Source organism: Lutra lutra, chromosome 13, assembly GCF_902655055.1.
Source record: "Lutra lutra chromosome 13, mLutLut1.2, whole genome shotgun sequence".
NCBI classification, from domain to species: Eukaryota; Metazoa; Chordata; class Mammalia; order Carnivora; family Mustelidae; genus Lutra; species Lutra lutra.
The window spans coordinates 41910198-41927622 of NC_062290.1; the positions used below are offsets into that span (position 1 = coordinate 41910198).

Consider the following 17425-nt stretch of genomic DNA (forward strand, 5'->3'; position numbering starts at 1 on the left):
CTTAGTAAGTTAGGCGTCTGACTTTGGCTCAAGTCATGATCCAAGGATCCCAAGATCAAGCCCCATGTTGGGCTCCCTGCTCAGTGGGGAGTCTGTTTCTGCCTCTCCCTCTGCCTCTTCCCTGGCTTATGTGCTCGCGCATTCTCTCTTTCTCTCTCTCTCTCTAAAATAAATAAATAAAATATTTTTAAAATGTAAAAAACAACCACAAATTTTCAGACTCCACCCCAGTGGTGGAGTGACCTAATATTAGTGACTCTAGAGCTGGGCCCAGCAATCTGGAGTCTAGTGAGTCCTCTAGGTGATTTAGATGTGTGCTCAAATGTGAGAACCACAGACTGACACATACTTCTCTCTAGTTAACTTGGCTAACCTCTGACTTTATCAAATATGATGAAGGAAATCTAAGTAGAAAATTGACAATGAACCCCAATGTTTACAGCAGCAATGTCCACAATAGCCAAAATATGGAAAGAGCCCAGATGTCCATTGACAGATGAATGGAAAAAGAAGATGGGGTGTGTGTGTGTGTGTGTGTGTGTGATGGAATATTAGTCAGCCAACAAAAAGAATGAAAATCTTGCCATTTGCAACAATGTGATGGAACTAGAGGGTATTATGCTAAGCAAAGTAAGTCAAAGGAAGATAAATACCACATGATTTCACTCATATGTGGAATATAAGAAACAAAACATGAACACAGGGGAAGGGAAGAAAAGTAAAATAATATGGCAACAGGGAGGTAAACCATAAGAGACTGATCTATAGGAAACAAACAGGGTCACTGGAGAAGTGGTGGGGGGATGTGATAATTGGGTGATGGGCATTAAGGAGGGCACTTGAAGTAATGAGACTGGGTGCTACCTCTGAAACTAATAATATAGTATATGTTAATTAAATTGAATTTAAATTAAAAATTTTTAAATAAAGATAAAAATCGGCAATTTCCATAAGAAAGCAGGAAAAGAATCCAAAGTATTTACTTACACTGTGGGTACTCAGAGAGAAGGAAAGAGGTATATGATACATTTCATATTCTTATCTATTCCTACTTATTCCTGTCTATTTCCTAGGACACAGATCTATAAGATTATGTGTTTCAAAACATAGCTGTCAATTAATGTATACTTAGAGAAAAGGTGTCCCAAACATAGGTTATTTTGAAAATAATCAGCTAAAGACATGCACCGTATTTACAAACTCCTTCTTAAAAGCTAAGAAATCCCAATTATGAAATCCACAATCACACAAAAATGAGAGTAGGACAAAGAGACTATGTTCCCATAGCCCTTTCTTACACACAAATTTGTAACTGCACCAAACCAGTTGCTGAGACAATATTCAGGAAAATAAATAGCCAATTACATCACTGAAAGAAAAAGTAAGACAAAACAACAGAAAAAATATTCCAGTAAGAGGACAAAATTGTGTTCAGTTCTTTCTGGGCACAATCTGGGGGTATGAATTTTAAAGCAGAACACCCATGATTTGATGATCAGTAACACCAGTGGAAGAAGCAGTGGACATGTGAAGTGGGGGTGGAGGATGTGGGACAGAAGCAGGCTTTATTACAGGATTTATTTTACAGGAAATCGTGTGGTTAAAAGACTGCAGAGTCTGTATGAAGAAACATTCACTGGGCAACTCTTCTCTCATTATCCCAACAAATTCATGCTATCACATAGCAGACCTCAAGCTTTCTCCTGGAAATAGGACTGGTTACGTGTTTCACCGAAATTGTGTTTTGGGGTTTTTTTTTTTTTAAGATTTTATTTATTTACTTGAGAGAAAGAGAACGAGTGGGGTGAGGGACAGAAAGAGAGGGAGAAGCAGACCTCCTGCTGAGCAGGGGGCCAATGTAGGACCCTTGGGATCATGACCTGAGCTGAAGGCAGACACTTAACCAACTGAGCCACTTAGGCACCCCAGAAATTGTTCTGATATGGAGAAAACTTACTCTAATGTGGAAGAAACAGAGGGAGATTTAAAAGATTTCAACGTATCTTAACAATTTTATTCCATTCCATTCCACCTGTTGTTTGTGTGAAGCGAGGACAGTAAGAGGTGACATGAATCCTACTATGGCTTCCGCTGATGTTGATTCTATCTATAGTTAGTACACATGGTATTTTTATCAAAAAGAGATTTTAGAAAAGAAGATGAAAAGTGGTCTTGGTCGTATCTTCAGATTTGCCCTGACGAGTCTTGAGGGCTCAGCTAAGATATTATCTCTCATAACATGGGCACAGAATGCAGGATTCCATGTGAAAGATTTTGTCATTAGTTATGTTTGAAGAATGTAGCAGAGTTTTTCTGTTCCTGAACTTCCTCATCTCCAGTGGTCAGGTCCCCTCTACCACCGCCTCCGGCCCCTGCAGTCCTCTCAGACCACACTTTGGCACTTGTATTTCTTCTACCTTGAAGCACAAATTCCAGCACAGCACTCTGAATACCATTCTCTTCGTTCTAATGCGGCTGTTCTAGTAAGACTGTGTCAGTCTATTTGCCCTTCAACCTTCTCCCTATGCACAGTCTTCCTCTCTCTCCCTGTCCCTCCATACTCTTGCTTCGATGGCCTGTCCTTTACCATGGCAAGCACTGGCTTCAGTCCTAAACTCCCTCGTCCACTGCCTGGTCACCACACTGGTCCGGCAAAAGCCCAACCCTGGATGAGGTTCAGTGACCATCTCCCCTGCACCTGCACTGCGAGCAGACTGCTATCCCTGTAAATTCATCAGCACCCACCACAAACGGGCCCTCGCACTACCAGCCAGAGGCAGATGCCTCTGCCTCCAGTTTTGTAAAGAAAAACACAAGCTAGGAGATGGAGTGCCCTCCTTCTCATACTCCAGCACAGAAGCTTGCCTGCCTCTGCACCTATATTCTAGACTTCTTCCCTTCAGATACAACAGAAGACCGGGTCCTCCTCCTACATAAAACCATCCATGCCATCAGGGCTTTGGATTCTAACTCCTCCTGCCCTTTCAGGACACTTACAAATCAGTTATCCCATTTCTCACTTCTGTGTGTAACTTTTCATCTGGATCCTTTCCAGTGGTTCTTGAGAATGCTCACAACTCTCCCGTTAAAACAGGTGCTGACATGCCATCTCCCTCCAACCACCATTCTCTCGCCTCCCCCCGCTTCATAGTCAGGATTATCCAGGGACGCACTGATGCTCAACTCTGCATTTCTCTTCCTCAGCTACCTCAGTCTGACTCCCTCATCTACTTGAGGACCTTATCAGCCCCTGTTCAGGTTACCAATGATCCCTGCCGCTCTGGCTTATTTTTAAATGAAGACTACGTTCTGTGACACATGTTTTGAGTCACCCTTAGCCTTTCTTTTCTTTTGACCTATAAACAGCCGACCCTTGAACAACATGGATATTAAAGGCACCAACACCTCCCCCACACATAGAAATCCACATATGGGGTGCCTGGGTGGCTCACACTTAAGCGGCTGCCTTCGGCTCAAGTCATCATCCTGGGGTCCTGGGATCAAGCCCCACATTGGGCTCCCTGCTCAGCGAGGAGCCTGCTTCTTTTTTCTTGTGTTCCCTCTCTTGCTATGTCTCTCTCTGTCAAGTAAATAAATAAAATCTAAAAAAAAAAAAATCCACATATAGTTTTTGACTCCCCAAATTAACTGCTAACTCCCCACTGCTGTCCAGAAGCCTTACAGATAACATAAACTGTTGATTAACACATATATTGTGTGTCGTATGTGTTAAATACCGTACTTTTACAATAAAGTAGCTAAAGAAAAGAAAATGCTATTAAGAAAATCATAAGGATGAGATAATACATTTTCAGTACTGTACTGATCCAAAAAAAAAACAAAAGAAGTCCACATGTAAGTGGATCCACATAGTCAAACTCATGTTGTTCAAGGGTCAACTGTACCTCAAATGTAGCATGATGTCTTACCAAATTATCACCTTCTGATTCTTTAATGCATAGTGCTCCTTCCTGCAACAGGGTCCTCTCTTGTGCTATTCTCTTGGTCTGAAACTGCACCACCACAGCTCCCTGCTGCCTTGGCAGCTCCTAGTCCACCTTTAGACACCATCTCAACCATTACTGCCTCCACGTGCATATCCATATTTCTCTTCCCAGTGGGGAATTGGGGACACTGTGGGTAGCATTGTTGATGCAAGTATTATCAGCTTCTGGCTTGAGAACTGTCGTCCCAGTCACCAAAAGAGGAAAGAATACTAAGTTTGTCCAGGAAGACTGAACACGGTAAGTTTAAAATGCTTTCAGGGTGCCTGGGTAGCAACAGTTGGTAGAGCATCACACTCTTGGTTTTGGCTCATGTCATAATCTCGCAGTCCTAGGATGGAGCCCCACATCGGCTTGGGACTCTCTTCTTCTCTGTCTGCTCCTCCCCACCCCTCTCTAAAATAAATCAATAAAATATTTAAAAAATAAGTAAATAAATAATTTTTTAAAATGCTCTCACATATCCAAGGAAAGGTGACAAATGGGAGCTGGCTGTATGGGTCAGGAGCTCAGTCAGAAAGTCTGAACTAGGATTTAAACCTGGCCTGGCTAAGATTTCCTAAGGTTGTGGCTCTAAGATATCAACCTTCAATAGCTGGATAAAACAGGATGAGCCTACAAAAATACTGAGAAGGAATGGCAACAAAGACAGTAAGGAAAAAAATTAGTCATGTACTACAATTTTGCCATTATTTGTGTGATAATTTCACTGACGCCTGATTCCACGACAAGGTTATACATGCCACAAGGATAGGAGCCCTGCCTACTTATTCAACACAGCAGGTGCTCAAAAACAAGGTTCCAGAGGATACTGATCTAAACACAGTTAAACAGAGCAGTTCATAGCAGACCTTCTCTGAGTGTGGTTTTGAAGGGTTCCTGCATCGAATGAGTAGACATTAAAGAAGATATGAAGGTCAAGTATGGGAGAACACTCAGGGGAAAAGAAAGATATATTCAGGATCTTCATTCTAGCAAGAGTTCCTGGCTCACCTGAATAAAGTCACTATATCCTCTTTCGTTGCTATGACAGCCTCCTCTGGAAGCATACTCAAAATTGCAGCTTTCAAGAACACATACGTTGCCTGGAGGAAAAGAAGAGAAGCAACTAGTTATAGGGCATCTCTAGGTACGTGACATTTCTCTCTTGCAAGTCGGGAATGACCTACAAACCGTCTAGATTTAACATTTAAAAGGCACCAAAGAAATAAAAGGAAATGAAGTCTTACATTGCTGGTTCCTATTGAGAATAACACTTTTCAGTTAATTTTGGCCATTTTCCTATTATACAATGGTAGCATTTATGAGCAAGAAAGTACATAGAATGAACAAGAAATCATCTCATTTCTCCCAACTTCTCACAAATAGTTCAGAATTCATTTTAATTCTTGTGAAAAGCCTCCACACCAGGGCATCATAAAATCTACAAAAAAATTATCAAGACTGCTTGATAATTTTTTAAATGTAAATGCATTTCATCCTCAGAGATAAAACCTTTTTGTTGACGAGGACTGTTTGGAGGGCTGTTAGAGCATGTTGTGCTAAGGACCGTGCCTATAAGAAATAGGTACCTAATGCCTATTGACAAATCCCTAAATTGAGAAAGTAGGTTGAAGTCATACTTCTGAACAGTCCCAAAGAAAAAGCATCCTGGACACTTACTAGCAAACAGATAACAGCAACAAAAGCACAGCATTTTACCTTGGACCATTTACTTTCTTTGCAAAGCAGATCAGAATAATAATATGCCTCCATCCAGTTTTGTTGGAATACATATATCCACATCAGCTCCCAGTAACAGAGATGGTGAAATTGTTTCCATTCTTCTTGAACTGAAATGCACTTTCGAAATATCTCTTGTGCCTATAAGTCAATTGCATAAAGCTGATCATCCAGATATTAGACAAGGAGATAATAACCTAATGGAAAAATACATAAATCACTTTGTACAAAAAGAACAAAAGCATCTCTCATTAAACCACTCAATGTGATGAGATATGTTCCTTTCCCTGCATGAAATGATACAATTAAGTTCTGCCTCTTGACTTAGCTTTGTGAGGGGCCTGTGGCACTTTACCATGTGGGAATAGTGAAGTTCCTTCCCAAGGAAGATATAAAATGCAGAATTCCTTTACCAAAGAACTGAACATAAAGCCAGAACTCCCAGAACTTAAAATATACCTTAAACAAAGTTAAAGGCAGACTGGGAGAAGATATTACTACATCCACAACTCTCTAAAATTAATCCTTATCAACAACTATTTAATAAAATCCATATAAAAAGGACAAACAACTCAATGGGAAAATTGTCAAAGATATGAACAGGTAATCAGAGAAAAAGATAAACACGTGATAAACATACACATGAAGAAATTTGTAAACTGAAAAACATAAATTTAAAAATTGGATTCTTGGGGCACCTGGCTCAGTCAGTTGAGCGTCTGACTTTTGGTTTTGGCTCAGATCATGATCTTAGGATCCTGAGATCAAGCCCCATGTCGGGCTCCAAGCTCAGCACAGAGTCTGCTTGACCCTCTCCCTCCCACTCTGCCCCTCCTCCATCCTGCTCTTGCACAAGTATGTACATGCTCTCTCTCTCCTTCTGCCTGAAATAAATAAATAAAATCTTTTTAAAACTTAGATTATGTTTTGGTTATAACATGGGCAAAAATACAACAGATAATGTGCAGAGTTGGCAAAGTGCATTGGAAACAAGTATTCTCACATCTTTATAGGCATTTAGATGGAATAAATTTAGTTATTAACCTTAGTTAGAAGGTCAGCTTGGCTAGATTTATCAAGATGCAAACATCTTTGACCTACAAATCCTGATTATCAGAATCTGTGCATGGAAACATACACATAAGGATGTTTACAACAGCACAGTTATAGTAGAAAAATGTCTATCAATAGTGGACTGCTTCACTAAGTACCACATATCCTCCTCATGGAATGAAATCCAGCCATCAAAATGAATGAGGGAGATTTAGATATACTGACCTGGAAAGAAATCTAAGATGTAAGTAGGGAAAAAAAAAAATCAAAGAAAAATATATATGTTTGATTTCATTTGTGTAGAAGAAAATTATTTGTGAGTATACTTATATGAAAAGCCCCACAGTTGTCTTCTTCAAGAGAATTAGTGAATAATTTCCTCTGATGAGGAGTATGTGCAGTACAGTGAAGCTGTATCTTACGCAGGGGAGAGATTTCAAAGTCAATATGCAATACAGAAACGGATAAACTTTCTGAAATTCCTTTAAAGGTGCCCACTTGTATTCTGTATATTCTACTCCGAGCTGCCTCACATACTTAATGTGTAAGTAATAGACTGTATTCAGTAATCTACGTAGAGTAGGATACACACATAAAATTAAATTGGGGCGTTTTGATAACATATTTTGTCTACATTTCTGTCTAGTGCATATAGCTGAATTTACTTATATTGAATGAGTATGACACAACTCCACCTGATAACAGCTCCCCAAGTTACTCCCCCCACGATAAATTACCTCCTCCACATTCCCTTTCAGCAGCTCTATCCGGGCATGATAAAACAACATGAGGGAGCCCTGGGGAGAAAGGAAGCAGACAGACTGATCAGTGGTCAGCCCTGCCTGACTGCTTATGGCTGAAACATGCACTTGAAATTCTAAGCATACATTTGGAAACTGCTGGAGGAAGGGCGCGAGGAGATTCTCTGCTTCCACAACATTCACTTCTCCTGTACCTAGAAATTCAATAGGAAAAGCCTCAGTCTTCACGAAATAGGGGAGACACATAAAAGCAATTCTCTACATATTAGTAAATTATAGCAAACTCCTATTCGTGGAAAAGATAAGAACTGTTAATTTGGCAAGATAGGGCCCTCCCATAACTTTAGTTTAAGAAAAGCTTTAGGACCAACTAATTCTTAAAAATGGAGGGAGCTGGGGCCCCTGGGGGGCCCAGTCGTTAGGGTCTACCTTCGGCTTGGGTCATGATCCTGCGGTCCTGGGATCAAGCCCTGCATCGGGCTCCCCGCTTGGTAGGAAGCCTGCTTCTCCCTATCCCACTCCCCCTGCTTGTGTTCCCTCTCTTGCTGTCTTTCTCTGTGTCAAATAAATAAATAAAATCTTAAAAAAAAAAAAAATGGAGGGAGTTATTGTTGAGTCCTAACTGGGTTTTCCGGTTTTAACACCAATATTAACTTAGCCAAAAATTTAATTTTCTACTCAAAAAGATATCTAATATGAATATGCTAAAACAGGTCACCTTAAATTTTGCAGAATGTTTTTAGTGGAGAACAGATACAAAATAGTCAGGGAAAGCAACCCTCCATACCCTCTGCCAAATGTTACTATGACAAATGTCACTATTTTTCACCTTGACTCAAAAAAAAAAGAGAAAAAAAGAGAAAAAAGTAAACAGATACAGACTACTGGCTCTTGGTGATTTTCTTCCTAATTGTTTTAGTGGAAAAATAATTAACATACAATGTTCTATTGGTTTTGAGGTTACAATCTAAATTCTTTACTTACTCAGATGAAAGGTAGTCAACTTTCTATGACATAAAACATAATCTAGTCCTTACCAAGTATGAGGGAGATGTAAGTATGAAAAGCTAGTATAGTTAGGCAGCATAGTGGAGATCTCATGCTTCTTCCTGATGCACCTTCCTGTAGCTGCAGGAGGCCCAACTCCTGTGGGAAGCAAATGCCTTTTAGAAGGAGAAAACATGATTGACTCAAAAGTCACATTCAGACACTACAGAGGCCAAGTTCTTGTATCTCCACCCACCAAGAAGGTGGAGTTTACTTTTCAAGAGCTTAGAACAGGGACAATGCCTGACCAGAAACAAACTTTACATTTTAAACTGGCATGAGATAAATCTCACAAATTCTTTCTTATTATGTGATTCTAGGGAAAGGATAAAGGCACTGCTCATTCCATAGAAATGTTGAATTTCTCTTATAAAAATATTAATTTATTAAAACAGGTTGAGAATCTAAGTGCAATGCATTATGGTGGGTATGAAAAAATAGAGGTTTTTTTTTAAAAACTTTTAAAATTTAAATTCAATTAATTAACATATAATGTGTTACTGGTTTCAGAGATAGAGGTCAGTGGTTCATCAGTCTTATATAATACCCAGTGCTCATTACATCACATGCCCTCCTTAATGTCATGAGCAAATACAGGTTTGTCTTCAAAGATCTTTCTATCAAATAGAGAAGACACTACATGAGCACATGGTTGTCCTAGAATATGGTGAATGTCGTAAGAAAGATGTATGGTTCTGAGTTAGGAGTACATAAGCCTCACTGGGAGAGAATAAGGGACAGATGGAAGAAGAGCTGACATTTATCTCAAACCTAATGTATGGAGAGGCTCTCACAAGAACATTATTTGGGAGGCTGCCGGCTAGGGAGGATATCCAAGATAAGAGGGCAGGAGAAGCACAGAAAACAGAAAAGCACAGGACCCGTGGGGCAGGTGGGGGTGGGGTGGGGAGCAACAGCTTCAAATACTTGTTCTCATACAGTTCTCCAAACCTGCCCTCTTCACTAATAGGGACGGCTATTTCAATAAGGCAATCCTGGTAATAGCATATTGAGTGTTAGGTTTAATAAATGTTATACACTACAAAAACAGCCATACAGAAATATAATGAATGAAACAGGGAAAACAAAATTTCCTTGCTTAGTTTTATCATGAAACTTAAAAAAGTGCAAGGAAACCCAAAACACCATGACTATTTTTGACCCACGTGAATCATAAAATGGGAGACATGGAAAACTAGCCTAATTTCCTGGTTTTACAGAACACTCTGTGATTGCTAAAAGGTTAAGGAAGCATATTTTAAACAGACAAGAGTACCAAAGTCCAGCAAGTAGCCATGTTAGTAAAACATAATTTTTAATCCCAGAACTTAGGTAACAAAGATTAAAAAAAAAAAAAAAATTAGCTTTCAATAGAAAAACCATCGCATCTCCTGAAAAGCATGATCAAGACCCCCATGACTTTTTACTGTCCTGCAAACAAATTGTCAATAACTGTCATGCTAGTTATGAAGATGTGCTGCACTGTCCTCATATTCAGTAAATAATGTTTTATCTTTCCCTTCAATATTAAGATAAAATTAAATGAGTACCCTGTTTCCCGAAAATCCTATAAATTCTAGCAGTCTGATAATCCGGGCTGGTAAAAGGGAGAGCATCTGCAAGAAGAAAAAAAAAAGTCTATTTGTTAGTGTATCTATCTACAGATAAATATTAACCTCCAAACAACATAAAGGTTTCATGATTCGATAATAGGAAGTATTAGAACCAAGTCTGAACCACTATACATACATATCTCAATCATCACATATTGCACATACGGTTAATCATCACTTGTGAATTAATTTCACTTACCTAAGACAACGAACCTAAAAAATTAAAAAACCAACCAACCAACCAACCAAACAACAACAAGAACAGCAAAATCCCTGCCCTTTTCAGGACACTGGAGAGAATACTTGCTCCTCTTATGTGCAGTGATGAAGTGCTAAGAAGGGAATCTCTCAGTGCCCACTTGCAAACAAGACCTCTTTTTAACATCCTTTTCCAGAAAGTGAGGCTGTTGAATTCTGCATAATATGTAGGCACCACCTAAAAGTGAACAGCATGGCCCTCCAGTTGCTTTCTAGAACATCCCTGGGGAACAGTGGGGAGGGGAAATCCAGGGAGGGCAAAAGCAGGTCACCTGCTTGTTCACTTTGCCTAGAAGGAGAAATGGCCATGTGTGTGATTCTATATGGGTTCATCGGCTGGAGCCAATGGTTTGGCTGTTTGGCTGGATGGTCAGGGATTTGAAAGGAATATCATTAGAATATTAATGACAAGGAAGTCTAAGGAAGAGTATAAACCTCCCCAGATGGGAAAAAAACATGAAGATATTTGTGTTGCAAGTGAATGTTCACCAAAGCCCGACCTCAGCAGAGGAGGATCTGAATAATCAAGGGAATAGGATGACCCGAGGTGACAGCCAGCCGGCCTCTTTCCCCAGACACCCCTACCGATGACTAACTGGGCTCATGAACAAAGTGGCCACGGTGATGTACACATTCATGTGTATTGTTCCCTTTTCCAATGCATTTTCTGATTAATTACAGTCAAACCTTAATAAATTTCAAAATCTCTAAATAACATATTATAATTTGACAAATATCTATTCAAACTTCCACCTCTCCCACAGCATCAAAATCATGCCTCAAGATACATGATTACTGCTCACCTATTTTCAATTCCAGAGCTACCATTGCTAAAGCCACAATATTTCTGATGTGGAAATGGAACCAGATTCCTGGCTCCTTGTTACCAAAAATGTTGCCAGTCCATTTAGCGTGCTGCCTGCTTCCCCTCCTGTACAATCCAAACCTACTCTAAGCATGTGCAGAACTTTACAACACATACTGGCCAAAGTTACCACTGGGTCACAACACAAAAAAATTCAATCCCACTCTAGCCATTTGTCAACCAAACCCAGGCAGATGTTCACACACCGTAGAGAAGGCTCTGGAAACCTTAGGTTCTGTTAAAAAAGCTTCTGGCACCTATTTTATAATTATTTACTTACCAAATTAAAGGCACCTATTCCAAGCTTGACACCCCCTTCAAATTCATAGAAGAACTGTTGTTCATCTTTATTCTTCTGAATTACATGCAGGATAGAAAGACATTCTCTGGATTGAAGAAAAAAGTTATCGCATAAGTTTTATTATGACTCTGAAAATTAATGTGAAGTCAAAATTCACACGGACATGCTATAAGATAAATGTCATTAGCCAAAATGCTAGGTGATTTTTCAACAGAGGCAACTGTGCTGAGTTTATCCTTAAAGGCTACTTGGGTAAATAGTCATGAAGGAAAAACTAACACACCCATTTCTGCCCTGTTTATCAGGAGCAATCTTCCAGGGTTCAAACATCAGCACGCAGGACTCCAGAGCCCCAGGACCACAGAGCTGTGACCTCACAACTTTCCAGCAATGTCTCACAGAAGACTTCCCAGGGGTGCTCCATTCCTCGGTTCCTGTGCACGCTTAAGCAACCCTACTTTCTACCGAGTATCCGAGAAGCTACTGCCAAAAAGATGTGAATTTCAGTGTGATCACCGTGATCTCAAATAGACCTGATAAATTAGAGCTTGCAAGTAGGAAAGACTGAAAAAGGACAGAAAATTCTATCACTGCACAATTTGTCTTTCTTTTTCCTATTCCATCCAAGCAATTCTTTCCTTTTTCTCATTTTAATTTTTCTGTGCCTTTCCCCCCTTCCCTTCATGTCTTCAAAAGGCAAATACTTATTCAGAGAAATGCAAATTAAAACAATGACAAAGATATAAAACTTGGTAATGAACAGGAATTGCTTACCAAATTGACAAATATATATTTAAAGGTAATAAGAAATAACCAGATATTAGGTATCACCTTGTGTAATATAATTATAAAGCATACAACTTCATTTATGATGTATTCTAGCCAAATTTATTTAACCTGAATCCAGAAAGCCTACAGATCTAATTTCCAGTTACAGGGAATATAAGGCTCTAGAAGAACACTATGGAATAAAAGTAATTATGCCCCCTCCAAGCTCATATGTTGAAGCTCTAAGCCCCAGTGTGAGGATATATGAAGGTAGGGATTTTTAGGAGGTAATAAAAGGTGGGGTCCTACTCTGATAAGACTGGTGACCTCAGAAGAAGAGAAAGAGAGATTATCTCTCTCTTGGCACTTTTAGGGCTGAGCGAGAAGGCAGCTAGCTCTCTGTCTATAAGCCTGAGTTCTCTCCAGAAGCTGACCACGCTGGCACCCTGATCTTGGACTCGCAACCTCCAGAACTCGGAGAAAATAAAATTCTGTTCTTTAGCAGAAACTCCAGAAAGCCATCAAGCAAATCCATGGGATATTCTGCAGGACAACGGCTTGGGCTTTTCAACAACAATCATGAATAGACAGATGGTTCTAGAATAAAAGATACTAAATGGGGGTGCCTGGGTGGCTCAGTGGGTTAAGGCCTCTGCCTTCGGCTCAGGTCATGATCCCAGGGTCCTGGGATCGAGCCCCGCATCGGGCTCTCTGCTCAGCGGGGAGCCTGCTTCTCCCTCTCTCTCTCTGCCTGCCTCTCTGCCTACTGTGGTCTCTGTCAAATAAATAAAATCTTAAAAAAAAAAAAAAGATACTAAATGGAAATAAACATAGGATGCAGGAGACAGTCCTGTGCTATGTCCTGGTACAGACATACCAGCAGTAAAAGAAACCAGGAAAACGTGAAGATAGACTCGAGTATTACATGAAATGAAGATTTATTCACATGGAAAAGCAAAGATCATTAACTAAAAAAAGCAGGTTACAAAAGAGTATGCACATTAAAAAGTACACCTATCTTTAGATTTGGATAGAAAATATTCTGAAATAATATATACTCAGTTTCGCAGACATCATCATTGTGTGAAAAGAATATGGATTCTGTATGTTAATAGCTGCTCATCTACCTTCTCTTATTTTCCTAAATATATGTGCCATTTTCACAATAATAAGCATTATTTTAATTTTTTTAATGGAAAATCAGTGCTGGCAAAGGAAAGAACAAATAGACATATTCATCTACTTTGGTAAGAGGTGGTTATAGTATGGAAATTGGCAAACTATGGGAACATAAGCATGTTCATTCTTTCTATTATACCACACATAGAGTTGAGTAGCTACAACAGAGATCTTATGACCCACTAAGCCAAACATATTTACTATCTAGCCCTTTAAGAAAAAGTTTGCCAAGCCAATTATTTTTGAGAATGATTTTGCAATATATATCAAGTCTTTTTTTTTTTTTTTAAAGATTTTATTTATTTATTTGTCAGAGAGAGAGAGAGAGAGCGAGCACAGGCAGACAGAGTGGCAGGCAGAGGCAGAGGGAGAAGCAGGCTCCCCACAGAACAAGGAGCCCGATGTGGGACTCGATCCCAGGACGCTGGGATCACGACCTGAGCCGAAGGCAGCGGCTTAACCAACTGAGCCACCCAGGCGTCCCAATATATATCAAGTCTTAAACACAGGCGTACCTTTAACCCAATAAATCTAATTTTATTCTAAGGAACTAGCACGGATAAACACAAAACTTACTTATAAGGAGAGATACTGTATTACTATTTATAATGAAAATGTATAAACAAGCTAAACTGGCAACAACAGGAAATTAATTAAGAAGAGAGCCACAGGATTGCATATATTTATACATACACATGGGTGGTATACCCACATAACGGAATGCTACATAGTCATTAAAATCCATGAACTAAAAATATTTATGAATATTTGACCTAAATTTGTGACATGAAGTGAGAAAGGAAATTTCAAAATGACATGAAGAATATGATTTCATTACATAAAGAGATAATTATATACGCTCATATGCATGCATTAAGAATGCAAACATGAAATATATCAATAAGATGGCAGGAGGTAGAAATGATTTTCAGAATTCTTTTCGTTTTTAATCAAAATATAAATGTTCTATGTTCTGGTCATAGATGATTGTTGTAAGATCTTCAAATAACATGGAGAAAGTGTAAGTGCCTTGCATGATTATCCCACAGAGAGATGGTCACTGCTAACAGCCTGGTACATAACCTTCTAGGGGGTTTTATGCTTTAGTAAGAATGCAAACTTTAAAAACCACAAATAGGACCATATAGTATATACTATCCTATGGGTTGTATTGACGATTTTCTATGAAAATGCATGAGAGCTACCTTATTTTTTAACAAGTGCATATTTTTCTATTTTATAAAAGGAATAATTTCTTTAACCAAATTCCATTATGAAATATTTACATTGTTTCCAAATTTTCCATATTATAAACAATGTTGCTAAAAGTATGCTTGTACATTCATCAAGTACTTTTCCTACATCAAGTACTGTAACTATAGTTAATCTATCACAACTATCCTTAGGATAAATTCCTAGAAAAGGGACTTCTGAGATCAAAGGTGATATACTTTCTTAATTTTGATACATATTATTAAAACATCCTTCAGAAAACTCTATCAGTTTAGATTCCCACCAACTTATGAGCTCCTCACACTGGCATTTGCCCTAAATCATTTTTCACATTTCCATTTGTATTTTTTATTATGGTGTATTTCACCCGATGAAAACTGAAATGTTTATTTGGCCAAGTCAGTCTTTTTGGTTCCTGATTTTATGTCACACTCAAAAAGGCTTCTGAAATTGACATCATGTATCTACTGATACGATACACTACTAAAAACACAATATCACTTGTATGGTATTCTTGCCATAGATGCAAAATCTGGATGGAATCATGAAGAAACATTAGATTAGTTCCCATTGAGAGATATTCTACAAAATAACTGCCCAGTATACTTCAAGAATGTCAAGGTCATAAAAATAAAGAAGGACTGAGGGACTCTTCCAGATTAAAAAAGACAGACCGAAGAAACGTAACAACTAAATGCAACATCCCCAATCCTGGATTCAATCCTGGACCAGAAAAAGGATATTAGTGGTACAATTAGAGAAATCAGAGTAAAATCAGTGGAGTAATTGATACTTCTGTGTCAATGTTAGTTTCTTGGTATTAATAATTATTACTGTGAAAAAATAATTATTACTGTGGTTCTAGAAGATGTTAACATTTGTGACTCTGAAGAATACTTAAAAATTCGTTGTTAAAATTCTGAAGTTATTTCAAAGTGAAAAATTTTAAATAAAAGTGTAAAGGCTTTTGTGTTTTAGGACTATAAAAATATTTTCCTTATGTTTTCAATAGTACCATTTTTAAAATATTTTAATATTAGAGGAGCTGGGTGGCTCCGTTAAGCATCTGACTGTTGGTTTCAGCTCAGGTCGCGATCTCAGCATTGTGAGACCGACCCTTGCGTTGGGCTCTGCTCAGCACAGTCTGAACTCCTCCTGAACATGCACGCTCTCTCTTTTTCTCTCAAATAAATAAATAAAATCTTTTTTAAAATTTTAATATTAAATCTACATGTAATTTATCTTTATGCTCTTTTTCCAGAATGAAGAACCAATTTTCCCAAAAAGTATCTATTTTTCCCACTATTCTGAAAGAGACCTATGCATACATAGGAATTTCACTATTTTTAATTCCCAAGTAAATGTCTGTGTGTATGTACAAAAGTACATGAGTGCACACACTGATACGTTTGTGCCATTTTAAGACTACTTGAATTCATCCTGGTTTTTAAGTTCTGATGACTAGAAAAGCAATTAGCTCTTTAACATCCTTTTATTATCATCTAAAAAGTATTTCTTTGTTTTCTCAAAGATTTTATTTATTCATGAGAGACAGAGAGAGAGAAAGAGAGAGGGAAACAGAGGCAGAGGGAGAAGCAGGCTTGCCACAGAGCAGGGAGCCCAATGCGGAACTCGATTCCAGGACCCTGGGATCACCACCAGAGATGAAGGCAGATGCTTAACTGACTAAGCTACCCAGGAGTCCATAGCATCTAAAAAGTATTTCAAGAGGGGTGCTTGGGTGGCTCAGTCAGTTAAATATCTGCCTTCAGCTCAGGTCATGAACCCAGGATCCTGGGATCAAGTCCTGCAACAGGCTCCTTGCTCAGCAGGGAACCTGCCTTTCCCCCTCTCCCACCCTCTGCTTGTGCATGTGCGCTCTCTCTCTGTCAAACAAAAGAAAAAAAAATTTTTTTAAGAAAAATGATTTCAAGAAGAAAACTAGAAACAATAGTCAATTTCCCAAAACTCTCCCCTACCTCCACGATTTTGAATGAAATATAATTTTATGAAATCACTTAGGGTAAAATTATCTCCTAAGATACTAAATCTTGGTTCTGCTCTCACTAATGGGGATCTGCTTTTTTTTTTTAAGATTTTATTTATTTATTTGATATATAGAGAGAGATCACAAGTAGGCAGGGCAGCAGGCAGAGAAAGAAGGGGGAAGCAGGCTCCCCGCTGAGCAGAGATTGCTCCCCGCTGAGCAGAGAGCCCCATGTGGGGCTCGATCCCAGAACCCTGAGCCAAAGGCAGAGGCTGAACCCACTGAGCCATCAGGCACCCCCCTGCCTTTTTTTTAAGGTTTTATTTATTTATTTGACAGACAAATCTCAGGACCCAGAGATCGTGACCTGAGCCAAAGGCAGAGGCTTAACCCACTGAGCCACCCAGGCGCCCCTGGGGATCTGCTAATAATGATACACATACTAGCTTATATTAGATTAACTCCCCCCCAGATAACAACTATAAACTTTGGAATTTAAATATACATTTAAAATGCATTTTCAGGCACTGGAAAGTGAAATCAAAAAGTAGTAAAAAACTGGAGAAGAGCTGAACTTTGAAAGGTGGGAACATCTCTCACACCAACTTTATATTTACATGGCTAGTCAGTTGAA

At 38.9% G+C, this 17425-nt stretch overlaps 1 protein-coding gene across 1 annotated transcript in view; it reads right to left on the reverse strand.

Moving 5' to 3' along the window:
* Positions 1 to 17425, reverse strand: part of TTC39B (tetratricopeptide repeat domain 39B) — a 127710-nt gene that overhangs the window by 20402 nt on the left and 89883 nt on the right. The window contains exons 9-15 of the mRNA XM_047699404.1: positions 11604 to 11709; positions 10138 to 10203; positions 8578 to 8686; positions 7667 to 7734; positions 7517 to 7576; positions 5706 to 5867; positions 4998 to 5089 (exon numbers count right to left, since the gene is read on the reverse strand). Coding sequence (XP_047555360.1) covers positions 4998 to 5089; positions 5706 to 5867; positions 7517 to 7576; positions 7667 to 7734; positions 8578 to 8686; positions 10138 to 10203; positions 11604 to 11709 — 663 coding nt within the window. The remainder of the gene's footprint in view (positions 1 to 4997; positions 5090 to 5705; positions 5868 to 7516; positions 7577 to 7666; positions 7735 to 8577; positions 8687 to 10137; positions 10204 to 11603; positions 11710 to 17425) is intronic.